Consider the following 24,330-nt stretch of genomic DNA (forward strand, 5'->3'; position numbering starts at 1 on the left):
CCCTCCCCCCCCCCACAAAGAACCAGTCCTATGAGAAGATGGCACAAAGTACCATGGGAACAGAGCCGGCTCTCTCACTGAGGTGACAGAGCGAGGGGGGGGTCCCCTGGGGACACAGTGATCTACAAGGCCTTGAATGAAGGTGAGGGGACAGAAATCCAGCAGACTCCAGACAAAAAACCAACAGCTTCCAGCCGCCCCCAAGCCCGAGCTCTGCCATGGTCCCACAGGTCCCTCGAACCTGCAGGCCATCAAGGGCACCAGGACAGGTGGGCACTGGTGGCTCCCGCCTGTCCTCCCAGCTACTCAAGAGGCTGAGATCTGAGGATCACAGTTCAAAGCCAACCCCGGGCAGGAAAGTCCATGAGACTCTGATCTCCAATGAACCAGCAAAGAGATGAAAGGGGCTCTGTGGCTCAAAGTGGTAGAGCGCCATCCTTGAGCAAAAGAGCTTAGGGACAAGGTCCAGGCCCTGAGTTCAAATCCCAGGGCTGGCACACACACAGAAGGGCACCCAAGATGGCTCAGGACAAGCTGAAGCTGGTGGCCAGCCAAGGGTAACAGCAGGGTTCCCAACACCATCAGCTCAGTGGCCACTGAGAGCCTGTCCTATGGACGAATGATGCACTGGGCTGTGGCCTGGTCCCCACCCACAAGGAGGTGAACGCAGTCCCTTGGCTTGTGGCCCCATCCCAGTGAGCAATGCCTGAAATGGAGGCTCCCGGAGATGCGCTCTACATGGGAGATGCACAGATTGGGGGGGGGGGGGTGCCTCTGCTTGAATCGGGATTCAGGGCTTCATAAGCCACCCCCTTCCCATGTCATCCCCCTCTTACGTGTGTCCCCAGTTCTATCTCCCAGACTTTGACTTCCTCTGAGATATCTTTGGGAGATGGGAGGAGGAATTCCCCAACATGGCCAAATGGAAATGGCAGAAAGGGGAACAAAGAAGCTGAGCTTCTTCGGAGCTCAGCTGGGAGCTGGACACCCTCCCCCCAACCTCCCAGGGGTTCTTCCCGCTTGAGCTCTTCAGCGCAAGGCTGGTGCTCTACCACTTGAGCCACAGCTCCACTTCCGGTTTTCTGGTGGTTCATTGGAGATAAGAGTCTCATGGACTTTCCTCTCAGGGCTGGCTTTGAACTGCAATCCTCTCAGATCTCAGCCTCCTGAGTAGCTAGGATGACAGGCGTGTTCAACTGACATCCAGTGATTATTAATTTCTTTTATACTGATATAGGGGCTTGAACTCAGGGCCTTGCATGCTCCCTGGGGCTGTTTTGCACCAAAGGCTGGTGAATGTTCTACAACCTTCCCCATACCTCCACTCCTAACTCTATTTTTCTTTTTTTCTGGATAACCAGAGATAAGTCTCTCAGGTACATCTGGCCCTGCAGGTCTGAAAACAAAAATCATCAGGTCTCAGCCTCCTGAGACACCAGGACAACAGGCGGGAGTCACCGGTGTCCAGTTCCACTGTGATTTTTTTTTTTTTAGCTACTTGTGGGGCCTGAGCACTGTCCCTGGCCCCTGGCTTCTTTTTGCTCAAGGTCAGCACTCTACCACTTGAGCCACAGCGCCACTTCTGGCCTTTTCTATATGTGTGGTGCTGAGGAATTGAACCCAGAGCTTCATGTATGCAAGGCAAGCACTCTTGCCACTAGGCCATATTCCCAGCCCTCCACTGTGATTTTTTTAAAAAATTTTATTTAATCAAAACCCTCAGCCTTACAAGCCGGCGGAGGATGGAGAGGATTGCAGTGTTGTTCCTAACGGAATGAATGACAGCCCTGGAACACCCTCAAGAAGCAACCAACAGTCCGGTGCGAGAGAGCTGAAGGCAGTTCAGAGGAAGCCTTGTCCACGCCAGAGGCGGCCACAGGGGCACCATCCTTGCCCTAGATGCGGGTCTGGGATCACACCATCCTTGCCCTCAATAAGGATCCACGATCACACCATCCTTGTCCTAACTGCGGGTGCAAGGCCTGCTTCAGTCAGGGAAAACTCCACCGAGTCCTCAGTTCTAGTCCTGGATGCAGATCTTCACAAAGAGCGTGGCTGACGGGTGCTGATCCCCATTCTTAGACAAGAGATGGACATGGCGGTAACCTGGCAGAAAGAACACAAAAAACAAAAACAAAAGTGCTGGTCACTCCAGGCAGATTCAGTGGAGGCACTGTTAGGCCTCATCCTCAATCTTGCCAGACCCTTCCTTCCTCCTGTTCGTTCTGCCTTCTTGGCGGACACTCACCCTGCTTCAGGCTGCCCCAGGGGATGGTGCTCTGGCCGATGAAGTCGTTCTTCGAGGAGGCGTCGTAGTCCTCCACGACAAATCGTACCAAGGCGAGCTCCGGCACCGCCACTTCAAATTCAAACTCCGTGTCCCACCAGGGATTGAAGCCTGGGAACAGGGACCATGAGAGCCAGCCAGCCCTGCACCCCCAGCCAGCCCACCGGCCCCCAGCCCCGACCCAGCACGTTACCATTATTGGTGACCACTGCAGTGTGGCGACTGCTCACATCCCGGCCCACACCGTGGATCTCCACGGTCACCTTCGGGTCCACAATAGAATTCTTATTCTTATTGACTTTGGGCAGCTGTTGTCCAGAAATAACCTGAAAGCGGGGGAAAATGAGAGATGATAATTAAAAAGTGCTGACTAAAGATAATAATAGTAATAATAGCCCAGGTGCTGGTGGCTCACGCCTGTCATCCTAGCTGCTCAGGAGGCTGAGATCTGAGGATTGAAGTTCAAAGCCAGCCCAGGCAGGGAAGTCCGTGAGACTCATCTCTAATGAAACCACCAGAAAACTGGAAGTGGCGCCGTAGCTCAACTGGTAGAGTACTAGCCTTGAACACAAAGAGCTCAGGGACAGCACCCCAGCCCTGAATTCAAGCCCCATAACCGACACATAATCATTATAATAATAAGTAAATCAGGAAGGAAAGATCCAGAGGGCACCTATCCCTCAGGAATCTAGCCATACCCTGATGTTCAGCCGCTTCGGGGCCCACCAGGGCCCCTGCGTGAGGGCGCGGGAGTTGAAGGTGGTGCTGGGGTCCCGCAGGAAAGCAGGCTTCAGCACGTACCCACAGGCCCCGTTGTCCTGGAAGCGGCCCTGGTAGACATCCATCTCCGACCCCGGTGTCTGGAAGTTCAGGGCCACTGGAATTAAGACAAGAGAGTCACGGGCTGGGCCTTTGGGTCCTGGATCTTTGGGAGGGGGGAGGGTCTTCTCAGGGTATACTGAGGCAGGATTCCATGTGATTCTAACATGTGCCAATCTCTGGGCCCACCACACTAACCATGTGTTCCATTTCTTTCTGTGGCTACCAAAGACTTCAAACTCGGGGCCCGGGTACTGTCCTGGTGTGGGTTTGGTTTGGTTTGGTTTGGTTTTACTCAGGGCTGGTGCTCTACCGCTTGAGCCCTACCTCCCCTCCCAGCTTTCGGCTGGTTTTCCAGAGGTAAGTCTCACGGAAGCCTGTGGCTCAACGTGCGTCAGTCATGCCAGCTCCACAGGAGGCTGAGATCGTAAGGATCGTGGTTCGAAGCCAGCCCCGGGGCAGGAAAGTCCAGGAGACTACGCTTCATCTCCAATAAATGGCTCAGAAAAAGCCAGACGTGGGCGCTGTGTCTTCACTGGTGCCGACTCACTGGTCGTGAACCCCAAATGTCCAAACTGAGCCCAGGGGGCCCTGCCTCAGTATCTCCAAAGCCACTCACTGCACATCTGGGGCTCAAGATAACCCTCAACACCCCACCCCCTTCCAGGGCGCCCCTGCTCCCCCAACCACCCTTCCAGCCACCCCACCCCATCCCACCCCATCCACACCCCCATACCTATCTGACACCCTGCGTTCCACATCTCCACCGGGCTGTAATTCGAGGAGTCCGTCCTCCAGCCGGCAGGGTAGATTCTGCTCAGGTGATCCACATTATGGCGGATGAAGGAGTTGCCTAGAGGGGGGGAGGGGGAAGGGGAGGGTTAGACCCAGAGGAGTGAGTCCCGCCCCCCCCCCCCCCAATCCCCAAGGGTGCGGGCCCAGATGGACAGACATAACACGGACAGGGCGGAGGTTCACCGGACTCCTGGAGCAACCGAAGGGCACGGTTCTCAGAGAAGGACGCCATCTCGTAAAACGCCTGCGTGCTGGGCCCAGGATTGGCGAACCCCGCAAAATGGACGCTCTTGCAGTAGATGACCATGTCGGAAAGTTCCGGAGCCAATCTGACCTTTTCCTCCTTAGAGGTCATGGGGGGAGGCCCGGGTTAGAGCCAGTAAAGGCAAAGGAGTACAAGGAGTGTTGGGGTACAAGGGGGGTGACCCCAGCGCCGCCCCCCCCAACCCCCAGCCCCTACCCCCTCACACCTTGGGTTTATGTTGTACTCGGCTCCTCACAGCCTCGTCGTCCATCTCGGCGGCCTCATCTTCGTCCGATACATCCGCTGCCTCTGAGCCGGGGGCCCCTCCCGGGGGCAGCAGCCCCCCGAGTTTCTTCCCCTTCAACAGGATCTTCCCCTTCAATTGCTGGGGTGGGGAGGGGGGAGGTGGAGGTCAGAGGGCAGTGGGTCAGCATCCTCCATCCGGCCTCGGCCCTCTGCGCCCCCACTTCAGGACAGTCCCCCCCTGACACCCGCCCCCCCCGCCCCCCCGCACCTCGGGGGAAGGCAGGCTGGTGGTCACCCCGTCCAGCGGCTTGTCCAGCAACATGGGCCCCAGAATGGCCCGCAGGTGCCTGGCCATCACCCGCTGCTGCTCCAGGCTGCAGTGGTTCTCCAGCGACAGGATGACAGGGTACGGGGAGACCTGGTACCCCGAAACACAGGGGGAGGCGTCAGCAGCCCTGGGAACAGCACACACACACCCCCCGCCCACACGCTTCGTTCCCCACACCCACCCCTTGCTCCTCACCCCCATTCCCCCACCCTTCACCCCCACCCCCCTCCGGGGCAGCCCCCCCACCTTGAAGGCGTAGTCCCGGATGGCCCTGAGCGCGTCGCAGAAGAGGATCTTGGAGGTGAAGGTGTAGCCGTGGTAGATGATCGGCTCCTGGTTCGGCCCATCCCAGCAGTCCAGCTCCAGACACCGGCAGCCTTTGCAGAGAGCCCTGGGGGCACAGACGGGGGGTCAGGACACCCCGCTCCTCCCCACAGTAATTCCTGCCCCCAACCCCCTACCTACACTAGACCTACAGGAGCTCCTGGACCCCCCCCCCAATGCCACTCCAGGACACCCCCAGTGTCTCCCAGGACTCCCAGAGGCCCCCCAGGACCCCCCAGTGCCCCCCAGGTCTCCCAGAGGCCCCTCAGGACCCCCCAGTGCCCTCCAGTACTCCCAGAGGCCCCCTAGGACACCCCAAGTGTCCCCTAGGACTCCCAGAGGCCCCCAGGACTCCCAGAGGACCCCCAGGACCCCGCAAGTGTCCCCCAGGACTCCCAGAGGCCCCCAGGATCCCCCAGTGCCATCCAGGACTCTCAGAGACCCCCCAGGATGCCCCAAGTGTCCCCCAGGACTCTGAGAGGCCCACCCCCCAGTGGCCCCCCAGGATCCCCCAAGTGTCCCCCAGAGGCCCCTAGGACCCCCCAGTGCCCTCCAGGACTCTCAGAGACCCCCCCAGGATACCCCAAGTGTCCCCCAGGACTCTGAGAGGACCCCAGGACCCCCCAGTGGCCCCCCAGGATCCCCCCAGTGTCTCCCAGGACTCCCAGAGGCCCCCAGGACTCCCAGAGGCCCCCCAGGACCCCCCAGTGCCCTCCAGGACTCCCAGAGGCCCCTCAGGACCCCCCCAGTGCCCTCCAGTACTCCCAGAGGCCCCCTAGGACACCCCAAGTGTCCCCTAGGACTCCCAGAGGCCCCTAGGACTCCCAGAGGACCCCCAGGACCCCCAGGACCCTGCAAGTGTCCCCCAGGACTCCCAGAGGCCCCCAGGATCCCCTAGTGCCCTCCAGGACTCTCAGAGACCCCCCAGGACACCCCAAGTGTCCCCCAGGACTCTGAGAGGACCCAGGACCCCCCAGTGGCCCCCCCAGGATCCCCCAGTGTCTCCCAGGACTCCCAGAGGCCCCCAGGACTCCCAGAGGCCCCCCAGGACCCCCCAGTGCCCTCCAGTACTCCCAGAGGCCCCCCAGGACCCCCCAGTGCCCTCCAGTACTCCCAGAGGCACCCTAGGACACCCCAAGTGTCCCCCAGGACTGAGAGGCCCCCCAGGACCCCCAGTGGCCCCCCCAGGACCCCCCACATGTCCCCCAGGACTCCCAGAGGGCCCCCAGGACCCCCCAGTGCCCCTCAGGACTCCCAGAGGCTCCCCAGGATACCCCAAGTGTCCCCCAGGACTCTGAGAGGCCCCCCAGGACCCCCCAGCCCCCCAGTGCCCCCCAGGACTCCCAGAGGCCCCCCCAGGACTCCCAGGACACCCCAAGTGTCCCCCAGGACTCCCAGAGGCCCCCCAGGACCTCCCAGCACCCCGCCCCCAGCCTCCCAGGCTCTCACCGGATGTAGGCCTCTGTGCTGCTGGGCCCGGCCAGCTGGTCCTCCAGCAGGTAGGTGTTGTGCGAGGACGACACCAGGTAGTGGCTGAGAGGCTGCCCCATGTCCTGGTAGACGCGCCGGTGGGCCAGGCTGAAGGCGCTGCCGTCCGCCGACAGCAGGTACATGAGGAAGCCGTCCTTGGTCATGTGCCTGCCGGCTTTGGCTGGGAGGAAGGAGAAGAGGCCCCACCGGGGACCCTCAGGGTGGGTACCCCAGCTCCCCTCCTGCCTGCAGATCAATGGTTCAGTGGGAAGTCCTGGGACTTGAACTCAGGGCCCCGGGCGCTGTCCCTGAGCTCTTCAGCTCAAGGCTGGGCGCTCTACCACTTGAGCCACAGCGCCACTTCCGGTTTTCTGGTGGTTCATGGGAAATAAGAGTCTCGCAGGCTTTCCTGCCCGGGCTGGCTTTGAACTGCGATCCTCAGATCTCAGCCTCCTGAGTCGCTGGGATGACAGGCGTGAGCCACCCTTGCCTTTCTTTTCGGGGGTGCAGGGGGGGGGATCCCCCAGTTCCCACAGCCCTGAAGCCTTACCAGCTTCGCTGGGCTCATAACGCTCGATGAGAGAGATGGCCAGGGCGGGGCCGGCCGCCTTCTCCCTCTGCTGGTGTTTCAGGAAGTTGACCAGTTGGTCCACGGAGAGCGTGTCTCCCGATTGAGCGGCCAGGGCGAAGGTGCGGTCAATCTCGTCCCGCTGGGTAAGGATCCTGTAGAAGGCCTCGATCTCTTCATCCTCCAGAGAGTCGGTCTGAGAGCGGTCACATTCCTGCAGAGCCAGAAGCCACCAGGGGCTGGGAAGGTGGCCCAGTGGTAGAGCGCTCGCCTAGCATGCGCGAAGCCCTGGGTTCGATTCCTCAGCACCACAGACACAGAAAAAGCCGGAAGTGATGCTGTGGCTCAAAGGGTGGAGTGCTAGCCTTGAGCAAAAAGAAGCTCAGGGACAGCGCCCAGGCCCTGAGTTCAAGCCCCAGGACTGGCAAAACAAAAAAGCAAGCAACAAGTGGCTCAGCAAGCATTCACACACACACACACATACACACAGAAACACACACTGTGACATGAGCAGGGCGTGACTTGGTTTACCCTGAAGATCTTGCGGGCGTAGCTGTCGTCTACTTGAATGTTCAGCTCCTTCAGGAAGTTCTGCAGCTCCTTGAAGCTCATCTTGTTGTCTTTGTTCTTGTCGGCTTTCCGCAAGCAGGAATGGATCCAGCTGGGCCAGGATGAAGGAAAGAACTAGAAAATCCCTGTGGTTTTCCCCCCCCCCAAAGAACCCAACCAGAACTGGCTGCAGACACTGCCTCCTACTGGCTTGCCTTGGTAATGCACCTGCAGGGACCACAAAATGGCACACACACACACACCCCACATTTGCTGGCTTTCAAAACCTTTTCAATGTTGGAAAATATTTCCTTTTTCCTTTCCCTTTTTCTTTGATGCTGGTCCTGGAGCTTAAAGTCAAGAGCTTGGGTGCTGTCCCTGCGCTTTTTTCCTTTCTTTCTTTTTTTTGCTCAAGGCTGGGACTCTACCACTTGAGCCACAGCGCCACTTCCGGCTTTTTCTGTGTCTGTGGTGCTGAGGAATCGAACCCAGGGCTTCATGCGTGCTAGGTGAGCAACTCTACCATTAAGCCACATGCCCAGCCCAGCTATGACTCTTCTTGGGACAGAGCCCACACTTGAATTGATTTTATGATTCTGTGAATTATATGTCCATAAACTAGTCATAAAAAAAAAAAGAGAGAGAACTTCTGGGTGGGGTGTACACGCCTGTAATTCTGTCTTTTAAAAGACTGAGGCTGAAGGAAAGGAAGTTTGAAGCCGGCCTGGGTTCATAGTGTGGCAGGGAGGGGAGAGGAGGGGAGAGGGGAAGCCGGTGGCTCCCGCCTGTCAGCCTAGCTACACAGGAAGCTGAGATCTGACGATTGTGGTTCAAAGCCAGCCAGGGCAGGAAAATCCATGAGACTCTTATCTCCAATGAAACCACCCAAAGTCCCGGAAACAGAGCTATGACTCAAGCAGTAGAGCATTAACCTTGAGCAGAAAAAAAAACAAACTCAGGGATGGCGCCTAGGCCCAGAGTTCAAATTTCACACACACACACACACACACACACACACACACACACGGAGCTGTGGCTCCAACAGTAGAGCACCAGGCTTGAGCAATAAAGCTAAGGGACAGCACCAAGGCCCTGCGTTCAAGTCCTACAACCAACCCCCCAAAGCAATATCCATATCCTTATCATCCGTCACTGAAGATATCTAGCCACTGCTTCCGGTCTGCTCCGTCCCACACTGGCAGAGCCCCGGGTAGGATACTGCTGCAGCTTCTGCCTCTGGTCCATGGAGCCCGAGTGGTGGATGATCTTGCGGAGGCCTTGAACCCAGTGCTGGGCGTCGGCCGGGGAAGGGGCGATGAGGTCCAGTGTGTTGCGTTGGTCCTTGAAGATGATGGAGAAGCAGCGGTCCTCTGGGATATCCCGGGCAAACTTCTCCAGGCCCTCGGTGCGATGCCCCATGCGGACTTCCTGGATGTCCTCGATGGAGACTGCAGGAGGAAGGAGCTCAACGGGCGTTGTGATACATGCCTGTCGGCCCGGCTACTCAGGAGATCTGAGATCTGAGGACCACGGTTCAAAGCCAGCCTGGGCAGGGAAAATCCCTGAGACTCACATCTCCAATGAGCCACCCAGAAAACCGGAAATGGCTCCAAGTGGTAGAGCACCAGCCTTGAGCAAAAGAAGCTCAGGGACAGTGCGCCCAGGCCCTGAGTTCGAGCCCCAGGACTGACACACACACACACCCTCACTAAATAAATAACAAAATAGAGGCACTCTGGCTTAATACCCTCCTGTCCTTCTCTGAGTCTAACCCATCCTGATGGCCGAGTGGCAGGGGTAGGAAGGCCTGTGGTGGGGGAGGAGTGTGCCCAATCTAGGCTGCAGGCTTTCCTGGCTGGGGGGGGGGTAGGAGGTTTGGGGGGGGGGCCTCAGGGCTCCCCAAGCCATCTGGAACACAGCGCAAATCTCTGCTTAATCTCTTCTGTGTGTCCCGCTAGGCCTTTTAACCCAGCGCGGCTAAAGCTGCCCTCCACCAGGATGGAAAAACGTAATAATGACCCAAAAATGATTAAATAAATAAATAAACACATGCAACAGGAAGTCACGGCTCTGGCCCTCCCCCTCCCCCAATATCTGCAGCTCCCAACTCACCCCAGAGAGAAAAAGCCAGATGTCTTGGGCAGCTTGGGACATTTGGGTCACTGAGGGCCCGGCCTGCCTCAGTTTCCCCCTTGAGATGCATGCGCAGAAAACTATCTTACCTTTTTTTTTTTTTTTAATGTGGTTCTTGGGGCTTGAACTCATGGCCTGAGCACTGTCCCTGGGCTTCTTTTCGCCCAAGGCTAGCACTCGACCACTTGAGCCACAGCGCCGCTTGTGGCTAGTTTTCTGGTGGTTTATTGGAGATCAGAGTCTCCTGGACTTTCCTGTCTGGGCTGGCTTTGAACCACTATCGTCAGATCTCAGCCTCCTGAGTAGCTGGGATGACAGGCGTGAGTCACCAGCTCCCGGCTCTCCTTCTTTACTCTTTCTTCTTACTCAGGCAGCGAAGTCTACGAGACTCTTAGCTCTGATTAACCAGTAAAAAGCCTGAGGTAGAAGTGTGACTCAAAGTGGTAGTGGTAGCCTTGAACCAAAAGGCTCAGGGACAGCGTCCAGGCTGTGAGTTCAAGCCCCAGGACCGGCACCAAATAAATAAATAGATCAATCGAAACATGGATAAGATACACATCAGCCATTCTTTCTCCTTAAATTTCACTCTTCGTACATTCACTTAGCCTTGGATCCCTGGATCTTTCCAGAAGCTTCCAGAAGGCCCTCAGATCCACATCGTCAATCAAGCAAATACCACACCCCCACCAGTGGCCTCCGTGTGTCTGTGTGTGTGTGTGTGTGTGTGTGAGAGAGAGAGAGAGAGAGAGAGAGAGAGAGAGAGAGAGAGAGCGCAAGAGCCCAACTCCACCCTGATGTCCCAAGCCTGAAGGCCCAAGGAGACTCTGCCCCTGGGAATGACACCCCACAGACCTGCCCTGTGACACCTCCGGAAGTGCCCTCTCTGCGTCTGGACTTTGGGCTTGGCTGTGGGCGGAGATCACACCTGGACATCTGGACACGAGCTACCAACCCCACCTGCCACCCACCTTTCTCTCTCTCTCTGTCTGTCTGTCTGTCTGTCTGTCTCTCTCTCTCCCTTCTTTCATTTTGGCACCAACACTAAAACTGACACTCAGGGCCTGGGCGCTGTCCCTGAGCTCTTCAGCTCAAGGCTGGCGCTCTACCACTTGAGCCACAGCACCACTTCCGGTTTCCTGGTGGTTCATTGGAGATGAGAGTCTCAGGGACTTTCCTGCCTGGGCTGGCTTTGAACCGTGATCCACCAGATCTCAGCCTCCTGAGTAGCTGGGATGACAGGCAAGACCCAGCTCCTCATTTCTTGACCCTGGGCAGGGTGGGAGGGGCGGAGAGACTCCTAGGCTCCCACCAGGCCAGGCCTCAGTTTCCCCATCTGCAATCATGGCCTGTGATTGGCCTCTACACCCACCCCACATCCCACCCCCACTTCCCCGGGGCGGGGGGCGGGGCAGGCAGTGCACTCACAGAGCTGGGACTCCGGGGTCCTCATGACCTTTCTCGACTCTTGCCAGATGGTCTTGCAGTCTTCCTGGAGCTTGTAGAAGCGCTCACGCCGCCAGGAGCCGGACTTGACCTTCAGCAGCTGGCTGCCCTTCAGCAGGGCCTGGAGGTCACGGTCATCCTGCAGGCCTAGGGGGGCAACACGGTCAGCAAGGGAAGGAAGGGAGGGAGGGAGGGAGGGAGGGAGGGAAGGAAGGAGGGAGGGATGGAGGGAGGGGATACTTGCCCCATTCATGTCTGCCCTTGGCCCCTCTCTAGACCCCACTCATGGTTCTCTGTGGTGTCCCCCTCCTTCGTGTCCAGGCTAGCCCACACCCCAGGACCCTGCCTTCTCTAGGGAGTTGTTTGATTGGCAGCTGAGGTGACCATACACATGGTAGAATAATACTAGCCAGGTGCTGATGGCTCACGCCTGTCATCCCAGCTCCTCAGGAGGCTGAGATCGGACGATCGGGGTTCAAAGCCAGCCCAGATAGGAAAGTCCATGAGACCTTTCTCTCCAATGAACTACCAGGAAACCGGAAGTGGCTCTGTGGCCCAAAGTGGTAGAGCGCTAGCCTTGAGCAAAAGAAGCTCAGGGGCAGCGCCCAGGCCCTGAGTTCAAGCCCCACCACTGACCCAAAAGAAAGTGAGAGAAATCTCTTTTCCATCTGCCAGCCCCCTGCAGCCCCTTTCACCCTGGGCCCGTGGCTGATGGCTCAGATGGGGAGAGGAGCCCCCCACACTCCCAACAGGAAGCAGAGAGAAGAGCCCTCCATGGCTGCAAAGAGTCTCGATTTCTGAGATTTCCTAAGCTGTTTTCTCACACACATTCATTCTCAGTCTCTTGTCTCTCTCTCTCTCTCTCTCTCTCTCACACACACACACACACACACACTCACACAGAGCACCCTGGCTCAGTTCCCTGCACCGATCGTTTTACGGATCCCCCCCCCCCCCCCCGCTTCCCTGTCCCTTACCCTGTCTGTGGAAGGAGCTCAGTGGCCCCAGGTTGACCTAAAAACCGGACAAATCTCCCGGCAATCACAGCCCACAACAAGATGGCTCACAGACAGGGCACGAAAGGTGCCAGGCAAGCCGGGCACCAGCGGCTCACGCCCGACATCCCAGCCACTCAGGGAGGGCGGTGGTTCAAAGCCAGCCTGGGGCAGGAAAGTCCATGAGACTCGGATCTCCAATGAAACCACCAGAAAACCGGAAGTGGCGCTGTGGCTCAAAGTGGTAGAGCGCTAGCCTTGAGTTGAAGAAGCTCAGGGACAGCTCCCAGGTCCTGAGTTCAAACCCCTTGACCACCACCACCACCAACAACAACAAAATGGTACCAGGAGGAAGCTAAGATGCCCTGCTGATGTTCTTAACTAATGCACAATGGACAGAAGGAGACACACACGTACGCCCATAAGCACACAGCATTTACCATGTTTGCAGGTGGTGATCAAGATCATAACAGCCTCCATTATAATAACTACTATTGGAATCAGATAGTGCCAGGGTTAGCACAGGTACTTAATCCCCTACCCCACCTCCCCCTCCGCCAGCCCCAGGGTCACCAATTCCCGCTGTATGGATAAGGAAACTGAGGCCCAAGGAAGCTGTCTGTAAGCCAGAGGAGTCAGGACTCGGAAGCAGGCAGCTCATTCACAAGGGTCAAGGATGTGAAACCACCATTTGACCGACTTATTTTTGCCAAGTGTGCAAGGGGCTCACACCAGCAATCTCTGCTTACACTGTGGTCTGAGAGATAAGAGATTGGTGGTTTGAAGCCAGCCCCAGGCAGGAAAGTCCAAGAGAATCTTATCTCTAGCAAAAAGCCAAAACATGAGGTGTGGCTCTATAGATAAAGTGTCAGCCAGGAGCAAATAAAGACCATTGAGAGAACCTCAGGCCCGGATTTTAAAAGCTCACTCAAGTCATCTACACTGAGATCCTGAGGATCGGGGGGTTCGAAGCCAGCCAGGGCAGAAAAGTCCCTGAGACTCCAATGAACCACGGGGAAACCAGACATGGAGCTGTGATTCAAGTGGCAGGCAGGGGGCTAACTTTGAGCCCAACAAGGATCAGGGACAGCACCCAGGTCTGGTGCACGCGTGTGCACGTGTGCATGCACGCTCTCTCTTTCACACACCCACACAGAGCTTCAGCCCCACAATGCCACACACTGGGCCACACGCGAGTGCAGGTAGACAGCAGCTACACGCCCGCTTCCCCGTGAGTGACAAAGCCACTGTCACCCCGGGGTCACCCCCCTGTCACCCACATTCTGCATTTGCATCCCAGTTACACAGCCAAGGGAGCCTGGGGGGGGTGGGGACAAGGACGGGAGGGGGCCCTGGGGTGACCCAGAAGGACCCACAGGACCCCCCCACCCCCCGGATTCCCCCCAAGAAGGACCGAGATCCTGGGGTGACCCAGAAGGGGCCACAGACCCCTCCCACCCCCGGGATCCCCGGCAGGACCGAGGCCCCCGTCATGCGAGGCCCGGGAGCAGCGGGGGCCCCGGGGGGGGGGGTCCGCGCGCTTCGCGCTCCACCTGCCGGCATCTGGGGTCCCCGCCCCGGCCCGCGCCCCTTACCCAGCCTCTGCCCGTTCAGCGCCGCCATCCGGAGGCTCTGCTCCTGCAGGAAAAGTTCCCGGGAGCGGCTGCGGCTGCGGCCCCGGAGCCCCAGGCACTGCATGGCGAGCGCGCCCCGTCCCCGTCCGGGTCCGGGTCCTGGTCCCAGCCCGGCCGGGGCCGCCTCCGAGCCCGCGAGCCAGGGCGGCGGCGGGCGGAGCCAGAGCCCGGGAGGCGGGGCCGGGCCCGGAGTGACAGCACTGCGGCCCTGTAGGCGGGGCGCAGGAAGAAAATCTGAGCCTAAGGGGGCGGGGCCAGAGCCCGGAAGGCGGGGCCGGGCCCGGAGTGACAGCACTGCGGCCCTGTAGGCGGGGCGCAGGGTAAAAAATCTGAGCCTAAGGGGGCGGGGCCAGAGCCCGGAAGGCGGGGCCGGGCCCGGAGTGACAGCACTGCGGCCCTGTAGGCGGGGCGCAGGAAGAAATCTGAGCCTGAGGGGGCGGGGCCAAGACCGGAAGGCGGGGCCACACCGAGGAGGCGGAGCCAGACTGAGGAAGTGGAGTTCGGGACGGGGTGTCAGCGCGGGAGTGACAGTCAGTCCGAGAGGGGCGGGGCCGGTCCCCGAGTGACAGTCAATGGCGGAGGGGGCGGAGCCAGACCGGACAGGGAGCTGGGGGGCGGAGTCGGCCCGAGAGGGGGCGGAGCCATTTCCGGAGAGGGCGGAACCAGACTTAGAAGACGGGAAGCCAGCTCTGGGGGGCGTGGCCAGTTAATGAAGGGCGGAACCTATCACAGGACAGAGCCCATCCCGGGTGGGCGTGGCCGCCCACGGAGAGGCGTGGCCTGTGGAGGTGCGGCGAGAGCTGAACACCGGCGAGGAAAGGCGGGATCACAACCCGGTGGCGGGGACGGGACGCGGGCGGGGCGGGCCAAGGGCAGATTTCCGCACACCCTGAGGCCAAACTTGAGGCCGGGCGGCCGGGGCGGCCGGGGTGGCCGGGGTGGCCGGGCGGGCGGGCTGGACCCTGGCCGGAGCCGCACTCCGCAAGCCGATGGGGGTTTGCAGGGGGGGAAGGAGGGGAAGGGAGAGCCCGGGACCCCGGAGTGACACTGCGGGGACCCGGGACCCCGCCTCTCCCCACCGGCAATGCAAAGGAGGCGCAGGCTGGGGTGCAGGCCGGGCTGGGGCTCAGGCAGGATGGGGTGCAGGCGGGATCGGGGTGCAGGCAGGACCGGGGCACAGGCGGGATCGGGGTGCAGGCGGGATCGGGGTGCAGGCAGGACCGGGGCACAGGCGGGATCGGGGTGCAGGCAGGACCGGGGCACAGGCGGGATCGGGGTGCAGGCAGGACCGGGGCACAGGCGGGATCGGGGTGCAGGCAGGACTGCGCTGGGGCAGCGCCCACCCCCGAGATCACCATGGGACCTCTCAAAGTTTGGTGAAGAATCAGAGAGGCCCGGGCAGCTGAGACCCCCAAATCTCTGAATTCTTCGACTAAGTCAACTTTCTGTCACTTTACTGGTGAACCCCGGGGAGACTTGTTTCCTTCCCTCAGTTTCCCCACCCAAGCTTTAACGGATGCAAAGGATATAATAACAATAGTCAATCAGAGCTGGTGGCTGAGGCCTGCAACCCTAACCACGCAGGAGACTGAGAGGATCGCGGTTCGAAGCCAGCAGGGAACACAGACAAATCCCAGAGCCTGTTCTAGATCCCATGAACCAGTCCCAAAGCCAAAAGCCAGAGGTGTCATGGATCAAGGGGTAGAGCTCCAGCTTCGAGTAAAAAAGGAAAAGAAAAAAGCTAGACAAGAGTGTGAGGCCCTTGGCCCTGCAAGCAGTAGGAATTTTTTAATTTAAATAAAGTTTTAAAAAAATTAAAAAGCAAATCCTGAAGTGAAGAAGGAGCCATTCATTCATGCCTACCAGGGCTGGCAGGGCTAGAGACACCAGACCCATTCCTTGCAACTTTGTACCACACTGCTGGAAACAATGAAGCCTTTCATGTAGGCTAACCCAGTAATTAATTACTGACTCCATCTCTAGTGCTCACCAAGGTCAAGACACCTACCCACAGAGGCCTGACTCATTCCCCTCTTGGCTTTTACTGGGAAAATAAAAAAACACACACACACAAGAAAAAATCCCTATGTGCTGGTGAGTCACTGGCAAAGCCAGTTTTCTATGCAGACCAGCGCAGCAAGAATAACCAAGCCCCGGGTCTGAGCACCCTGGGAGCAAGTGGACAAGACGATACGCAGGCACACACAAAAGCTGTTCCAAGCCCAAGCCCACCTGTGGCTCACGTCTGTCATCCCGGCTACTCAGGAGTCTGAAATCTGGAGGATCCAGGTTCAAAGTCAGCCCTAGGCAGGAAAATCTGAGACTCTTTGTCTGCAAGGACCAAGCAAAAGGCTGCAAGTGGAGCTGTGGTTTGACTGGTAGAGCGCTAGCCTTGAGTGGAAAAAGCTCAGGGACTGCATCCAGGCCCCGAGTTCAAGCCCCAGGACCAACAGACAGACAGACAGACAGACAGACAGACAGAGAGAGAGAGAGAATTTAGATAACCCAGAAGCCACTCTTCCATCTCTAATTTTCTTTAACTGGAGCTAATTTGTGTCTGTCTGTCTGTCTGTCTGTCTGTCTATGTGTTGGCCCTGGAGCTTGAACTCAGGGCCTGGGCTTTTTCACTGAAGATTAGCATTCTACCACTTGAGCCACTGTTCCATGTCCAGCTTTTTGCTTGGTCCCTTGGAGACAAAGAGTCTCACAGAGGGTTGGGAAGGTGGCTTAGTGGTAGGGTGCTTGCCTGGCATGCATGAAGCCCTGGGTTTGATTCCTCAGCACCACATACACAGAAAAAAAACTGGAAGTGGCGCTGTGGCTCACATGGTAGAGCGCTAGCTCTTGAGCAAAAAGAAGCTCAGGGACAGTGCCTAGGCCCTGAGTTCAAGCAAAAAGAAGAAGAAGGAGGTGGAGGGAGAAAGGGAAGAGGAGAAGGAGGAGGAGGAGGAGGAGGAGGAGGAGGAGGAGGAGGAGGAGGAGGAGGAGGAGGAGGAGGAGAGGCAGAAACCAAGCAGTATTCTCCAATGTAGACAGACAAAGCTCACAAATGGACAGGGAGAGAGAAGCTGAGATTTCCACTGTGATTCTCTCATCTGTCTGTCTGTCTTTCCCACTCATCTACCTGAAGTCCTATACCTGCCTCTGCGCCCCCCCCCCCCCCGCCCCACCGAGGAGAGAAAGTTCGAGAAGGGGGTAGAGACGGCCTGACTGAGTTGGACCCAAGCCTTAGAGAAAATCATGGCTGCTACTGGTTTCTTTGGGGCCTTTGGGAATCAGGTCAGGGCCAGAGACTGCCAAATACGACTGCCAGATCTGGAGGCTGAGTATGAGTAAATTTCTACAGAAAGTGGAGTGGAAAACTCCTCATTCTTACTCATTCTTATTGTTATTATTGCTATTCGTATTATTATTTATTGTGCTGGTCCTGGGGCTTTGAACCGGGATCCTCCAGATCTCAGCCTCCTGAGTAGCTGGGATGACAGGCGTGAGCCTCTGACACCTGACTCATTCTTTCATTTTATTTTAATTTAGTGTGTGTGTGTATGTGTGCTGCTACTGGGGTTTGGATCCAGGGCCTTGCACACTTTGTTTGGCTTTTTCCTTTCCATTCAAGGTTGGTGTTTCACCACATAAGCCATGCACACACACACACACACACACACACATCTGAAGCTGCCTGAGGGGCTGAGTTTACAGGGGTGAGCTACTTGACACACCCGTCCTACTGGAGAATGAGAGCTTGTTAAACCAGTAGAGGAGTGTGGCAAGACAAGAAAGGGTCTAAACATTAACACCCCCCCCCCAAATAGACATAGGAGTCCCCCCTGGAGTAAGGCAATGCCAGCCTGTACCTCAAAACTGTACTATCAGGAGTCATTGTTTTCCACTGCTCTGACAAAGACACGAAGCAAAGGCTTGGACACAAGACAGAGCCACGAGATGCCCCAGGAACCCCCAATTCTATCCCAACCTGAGTGTCCCCCCCAAAATACAGAAACAGTAACTATTTGTTTTAGTTTGGTTCTGTTATCCTTCCAGCCCTGGCGTGGCCACATTTAGGGGGTGGGTTCGTTTATAATAAGATCAGAGACAAACTTCAGCCACATTTCCACTCCTCCATTGCTCCCTTCTCTTTACACCCTCAACCCTGCCCACACCCCAGCCTCCTGACCCCCCCACCTCCCCATAGTCCAGGCACCCTCCCCCCCCCCGTCTTCATAGAACCATATCAGGTCACATCGGGTGTTCCCGTGTGCAAACTCCACACTCTTGATTACAGGGAGCCCACCGAAGAAGAAGAAGAAGAAAAAGAAAGTATCTTCAGATCCATATCACCCTCCCATCTATCTCCCCGCTGTCCCCCAAGCCAGGTCTTGGGGGGAGTCCTGGAGGCCTCTTCCCTTCCCCACCACACACACACACACACACACACACACACACACACACACACACACACACACTTCCCACAACAGAGCGGGGAGCTGAGATTGATCGTCCTTCTCGCTTCTTCCCGGCCCTAAACAAAAAGGCACCAATCAAGCCAGCCTCCTGCGAGGTCGTGGCAGGCTGCTGGTGTCACACACTCACGCACACCCGCGCACACTCACCGTGCAAGGTCAGGAAGTCCCCGCCGGCGGCGTCCATACCGAGGAGGGGGGTGGGGGGCAGGAGGACCAGCCGACGTGGTGGACTGGGAGGGGGGGGGGTCGGTCCTGGGGATGGGGTGATGGGGTGGGGTGGGGACCGCTCCAAGTGCTCCAGCAAGGCCCGGCGCTCTGGGGAAGATGGGGGGTGGGGGGTGGGGATAGGGGAAGGAGGTGGGAAGGAGGCCAGGGGTGGACCTGAGACGCTGCCCCGCCCCGGCCCAGGCCCCTGCCAACCCCGGGGCTTCTCCACGCCCACTGCTTGGTGGTGGTGGTTGTGGTGAAGGAGGACGGGGCGGGGAAGACTGTGGGGGGGGGGGCAGGGGGGAGGGAGGGAGGCCGTGGGGAGGAGCTGGAAAAATCTGGAAGATTTGTCAGCTTTTGGGACCTGGGCCCACACCCACACCGGGCCAGAAATAAAGTTAGAAACTTGGCGGGCGCCACCCACAAAACCACGGGGGCCCTGTCTGTCATTACTGTGGGCTCAGTGGTCACCCTGGCTTCCTCCACCCCAACCCCACCCGTGGCCTGGAGCTGGAGGAGGAAGGCAATGGGGGAGGGGGGTTCTGGCAAATCCCAGCTAGCTCTGAGCTTTTCTCTCACCCGGCCCCGGGTGGGGGGCTGGATTCGAACCCTCAACCTCCAATCTCAGCCTCTTGTATAGCCAGGATGATACAGTGTGAGGCTAATCCGACTCTCCTGGAGCTTCTAGCCCTACCCAGAGGCGCCAAAGCCTCCAACCTTGACCTAGAGGTTGTCAGAGGACAGGTGAGAGCCACTGAGTCAGAGCCAAGCCTGAGCAAGCAGGTTCAGCCGGGCATGGGAGATGACAGGACCGCACCCCGCTCAGGGACTGACCTGCAGCCCTTCCAGGCCTCTGCTTGCTTGCACACCTAAGTGCTTGTGTGCGTATGCGTGTGTTAGTCAGATGGAGGAGGCCCAACAAGAGGCCTTGTACACGAAACAACCATGTGCCACCCTCTGTGAGCCTAGCTCTGGCCAGGTGCCAGAGTGACCTCCCTTAGTTCCAGCTCTCCAAGCGGTGCTGAGGTCCCCGTGACTCACAGAGGGTGCTTGGTGGTAGCAAGAGAAACAAAGGGAAGATAACCAGTCAGACCAGGAAGCAGAGCTGACGGTGGGAGATAAGGCCTTCCCCTTCCTTTTCCTGGACACCCTGGGAAAACCCAGATAAATCCACATGGAATCGGACGCCTCCCCCACCCCCACGGTTCCAGGAGGGACCCACACAGGGGACAGACAGACAGACAGACAGACAGACAGAGGTGCTCCCCCCCACCTCAGGGAGGGGGCAGGGGTGATAGGGACAGATGCCCAAACAGCTGAGATACACCCCCCCCCAATGGGTGAGATCCACCCAAAGAGGAACAACCAGGGAGGCAGCTTCTGCCTGTAATCCCAGCCACTCAGGGAGGCTGGGATAGGAGGAAGATTGTGGTTCAAAGCCAGCCCAGGCAGGAAAATCTGTGAGATGCCTCGGCTCCAATGAACCACCAGAAAACCACGAGTGCTGCTGTGTCTCAAGTGGTAGAGTGCAAGCCTTGAGCTGAAGAGCTCAGGGACAGTGCCCAGGCCCCGAGTTCAAGAAGCCCCATGATACACACACACACACACACACACACACACACACACACACACACACGGGTGAGAAGCCACAGATAAGCAAACAGAAATGTTGGTGATCTGCAGAACGGGTTCTAGAATAAAGAAATTCTCTGTGTAGGAGGAAGTCCCACGGAGATGGTAAGGTGGATGAATGGGTTGCAAAGGTGACTCAAGCCATTCATTCTCTCATTCATTCAGTCACATAGTCAACGAGTGGATGCCCAGTATGGCAGAATCAGGGATGAATGGAGGAGGCAGACAGATGCTAGCACAAAGGAAAGAGAATTAAAGATGGAGACACACAGGGAAGCAAATGACAGCAATGGCCATGGGAGGGAATGGAGGAAGTTAGGATACCACCCTCCCCTGGCCTGGGAGGTGTCAGGCAGCAGAGGGTGGGTGGGGTTATGCAAACCAGAGGGAGGAGCTAAGCCAGGTGCATGCCAGTCATCCAGGCTACTCAGGAGGCTGAGAGCCGAGGATCAAGGTTCAAAGCCCTGGCTGTGAGGAAAGTCTCTAAGACTCTTATCTCTAATGAACCATGAGAAAACGAAGTGGAAAGTGTGATTCAGGTGGTAGAGTGCCAGTCTTGAGCAAAAAAGCCAAGCAAAAGCATGAAGAGCTGAGTTCAAGCCCCAGCCTTAGCACACTCACACCCACACACAAATACTCAATTTAAAAATGATATAAGACAATTCACAATAGCCAAAATATGGAAACAACCCAGATGCCCCTCCACAGATGAATGGATCCAAAAAATATGGTACCTATACACAATGGAATACTACATAGCGATTAGGAATGGTGAAATATTGGTATCTGCAGGGAAATGGTCAGAACTTGAACAAATAATGTTGAGTGAGACAAGCCTAGAACACAGAAAACAAAGGGGCATGATCTCCTTGATTTATGACTGTTAAGGTGGGGGGAGAGGGAGACAGTAGAGACCAGGTCTGTGAAACCAAAAACTTCTTGTCAAATGGTATTTCCCACAGGTTTGGGTCAGCGACCCTACATTATGTAACTAAAACCAAACAAACTACTCAACATATAAAGGTCAAAAATTGACCTCTCAGTGGATCACAATAGCTCAAAAGCTATGTATGTACATTCATATAACACTACTGTCAACATATCGTCTAATGTCGATATTACATTTAAAGCCCTAGGCGAATTTTCTTTGGCGTAGGCCACGTGGCTACTGTATATGTTTTTGGTACACTGTGTATTGTATATATGTCTACCTGACCTAGGGAAGGGACAGAAAAACAGGGTGTAAGATAGCACAAGAAATGTACACACTGCCCTACTATGTAACTGTACCCTTTCTGCACAACATCTTGTCAAAAAATTTTGTTTAATTAATAAATAAATTATAAAAAATAAGATGAAACCAAAAAAAATGATAATAAGAGGCCTTGGCCAGACACTAGTGGCACTCCCCAGTCATCCTAGCTAATTCGGACCCTGAGATATTGAGGTTCGAGTCTGATCAGGCAGATAAATGAGGAGATGCCTATTTTGTTCATCCTGGGGCTTGAACTCAGGGCCTAGGTGCCATCCCTGAGAGCTTCTGCTTGAAGCTAATGCTCTACACTTTGAATCACAGGTCCACTTCTGGCTTTCTGTTGGTTCACTGGAAATAAAGAGTCTCAGGGACTTTCCTGCCTGGCTTGGCTTCAAACCTTGATCCTCAGATCTCAGCCTCCCAAGTAGCTAGGGGGACAGGTGTGAGCCACCAGTGCCGGGCTAAGAGATTCTTATCTCCCATGAACCAGCAAAAATCCAGAAGTGGAGCTGTGATTCAAATGGCAGAGCACTAGCCTTGAGCAAGACAGCTCGGGGACCCCCGGGGCCCTGAGTTCAAAAAAGAAAAAAAAAAAAAAAGGGCTGGGATGTAGCTCAGTGGCAAAGCGCTTGCCCAGCAAGTGCAACGTCCTGGGTTCGATCCCCAGTACCAAAAAAGAAAAGACAAAAAAATACAGTTTAAAAAAAAAAGAAATTTAAGGAAAATTAAAGAAAAAAAGAAAAGAAAACGAGAAGCATGCTTTTACTTTAATGTGCTAATCCAAGTGATAAGGAATCCGTTCATGATAAAGTCACTCTTCATACAGTATCCGTGAATGCAGACACAGCTGACAAAGGCGGAGAAATACGCTTGGCTCATCGAGACAATCAATCAAGAACTACATTAGAATGTCCCCAAACGGGGAGTTTATTATGAATGACAGCCCCTCCCACGGGGGGCGGGGCCGAACGGGGCGGGGCCGTGAGCGGGGCGGGGCCAGGAAGGTGATGGACAGGGAGCGTGGTCAGTAATCGAGGTGGGCCTGGGAGGGGCGTGGCCAGGGACGGGGGCGGGGCCTGCGAATGGGCGATGACAAGAGGTGGGACCAGTGGAGGGGGCGTGGCCTGGGGCGGGGGCGTGGCCAGACGCAGCCCGTCCCGCAGCCGCCGCTGCCGCCGGCGTTGAGCGTCTCTCTGTTGCCATGGAGCCCGCGGAGGCCGGGAGTGCCCAGGAGCCGGAGTCCCAGGTTTATGACTATGTCGACACCCTCAGCTCCAGCCCGTCCCCCCGGAAGTCTTCCCTGCCGTCCACCACCTACTCGGTGGCGTACCAGCAGGGTCTGCTGGCGCGGCCCCGCCGCCTGGGGCTGCTGTCGCTGTCGCCGGCCCCGGAGCCGCAGATGCTGCGGTTGCGCCCGGCCTCGCGGCGCAGCCAGGACGTGTCGCACCTGCTCACCTGCGTCTTCCGCAACCTGTACTCGGTGCCGGTGATCGGCGAGGACCTGGGCGCCAGCCTGGTCCGCGCGCGCGGCAGCCGCGACTCCCGCCTCCAGCAGTTTGTGGAGCAGCTGCAGCAGGTGAGGCGCTGGGGCGGGGGCGGGGCCTGGAGCAGGGGGCGGGTCCGGGAACAGGGGCGTGGCCATGGGAGGCGGGGGGCCAGGAGAAGGGGGCGGGGCCATGGAGGCGGGGCCTGGAGAAGGGGGCGGGCCCGGGAACAGGGCGTGGCCATGGGCGGCGGGGCGGGGCGGGGCCAGGAGCAGGGGGCGGGGCCATGGGCAATGGGGCGGGGCCGGGAGCGTGCAGGCGGGGCCCTGGGTGATAGGGCAGGGCTTGGAGCATGGGACAGGGCCAGGGGAGGGGCCCTGGGCAGCAGGGCGGGGTCTGGGCTGAGGACTGGGCGTGGGGCGGGGCCAGGGCACCTGGAGTCAGGAGTGGGGCTCCCGGGTCGCAGGGGCGGAGCCAAGCTTACAGGCCCAGAGCCCACAGGCCCTGCCTCAGTGGACCCATGGGCCTGCCTCAGTGGGTCAGCCTGGCCCACAGGCCCTCAGCCCACGCGCCCTGCCTCAGTGAATGAACCCAGGCCCACATGCCCTGCCTCAGTGGATGAGCCCGAGCCCACTGGCCTGCCTCAGTGGGTCTCCCTTCCCCCCATCCCCATAATGCAGGACAGCCACTCAGCTCTAAACACGCTCAGGCCTGGCACCCTCACTACTCAGGGAGGCTGAGATCTGGGGAGCCCAGGTTCAAAACCAGCCTGGCTAGGAAAACTCTGTGAGACTCCAATTAACCAGATTGTTTTTTAAAAGCCTGAAGCTGAGACGTGGCCCAAGCGGTAGAGCACCAGCCTGGAGCAAAACCAAACCAAAATCCTAAGAGCTAGCACCCAGTCCAAGCACCATGGCTGATATACAGAGAATAGCCAGGCGGTGGAGGCTTGCACCTGTCATCCCAGCTATTCAGGAGGGCTGAGATGTGAGGATGGTAGTTCAAAGCCAGCCTAGACAGGAAAAGTCCAAGAGACCCTCCTCTCTAAGCAGCCACCCAAAAGCCAGAAGTGGAGCTGTGGTTCAAGAGGTTGAGCACCAGCCCAGCTTTGGGCAACAAAGCTAAGGGTCAACATCCAGGCCCTGGCACTGAAGAAATAAACATAAAACATAAAGGTTAGGTAAGCTCTATCATTCCAGCACATCTCTGCACATTTGTTCCACCTCCTGGCAGGTTCAGGAGCTGTACAAGCAGCGACTGGATGAGGTGGAGATGTTGGAGCGACATATCATCCAGGCTCGGGCCCGGGCCCTGGCTGAAACAGAGCGAGCCACGAACCAGGCCAGAGTCCATTTTCTGGAACCCCTTGTCAAGCTGCCCCCAGGTGTGTGCAGGAGAGTGACTACCTGTAGCCTTGGCTTCCCACAAAGATGAATGCTGTAACACATTCACCA

General features: G+C 57.4%; 2 protein-coding genes across 4 annotated transcripts in view; one reads left to right on the forward strand and one right to left on the reverse strand.

Moving 5' to 3' along the window:
- Window positions 1-1,697: 1,697 nt before the first annotated feature.
- Window positions 1,698-18,515, reverse strand: LOC125345118 (1-phosphatidylinositol 4,5-bisphosphate phosphodiesterase delta-1). Of its 3 annotated transcripts, XR_007209704.1 has the most exons (16): window positions 13,797-13,899; window positions 11,189-11,353; window positions 8,850-9,078; window positions 7,613-7,742; window positions 7,064-7,295; window positions 6,493-6,694; window positions 4,966-5,110; window positions 4,660-4,809; window positions 4,372-4,530; window positions 4,085-4,244; window positions 3,843-3,959; window positions 2,986-3,164; window positions 2,481-2,613; window positions 2,249-2,398; window positions 1,964-2,106; window positions 1,698-1,929 (listed from the first exon to the last, which is right to left on the reverse strand). XR_007209704.1 is itself a non-coding variant. In XM_048337362.1 (15 exons), exons 1-15 carry the CDS (start codon window positions 18,480-18,482, stop codon window positions 2,021-2,023), a joined length of 2,274 nt encoding a protein of 757 aa, XP_048193319.1. In that variant the 5' UTR covers window positions 18,483-18,515; the 3' UTR covers window positions 1,698-2,020. The 3 variants fall into 3 exon arrangements, 2 of the variants coding, with proteins under 2 accessions (XP_048193319.1, XP_048193318.1); XM_048337362.1 differs by lacking the exon at window positions 13,797-13,899 and adding an exon at window positions 18,446-18,515 and having other exon boundaries at window positions 1,698-2,106; XM_048337361.1 differs by having other exon boundaries at window positions 1,698-2,106.
- Window positions 18,516-22,593: 4,078 nt separating this feature from the next.
- LOC125345117 (deleted in lung and esophageal cancer protein 1-like) overlaps window positions 22,594-24,330 on the forward strand; it is a 28,336-nt gene continuing 26,599 nt past the window's right edge. The window contains exons 1-2 of the mRNA XM_048337360.1: window positions 22,594-22,968; window positions 24,110-24,260. Of these exons, the coding sequence (XP_048193317.1) occupies window positions 22,594-22,968; window positions 24,110-24,260 (526 nt within the window). The remainder of the gene's footprint in view (window positions 22,969-24,109; window positions 24,261-24,330) is intronic.

This window comes from Perognathus longimembris, unplaced genomic scaffold (assembly GCF_023159225.1).
Source record: "Perognathus longimembris pacificus isolate PPM17 unplaced genomic scaffold, ASM2315922v1 HiC_scaffold_5318, whole genome shotgun sequence".
Taxonomy (NCBI): Eukaryota; Metazoa; Chordata; class Mammalia; order Rodentia; family Heteromyidae; genus Perognathus; species Perognathus longimembris.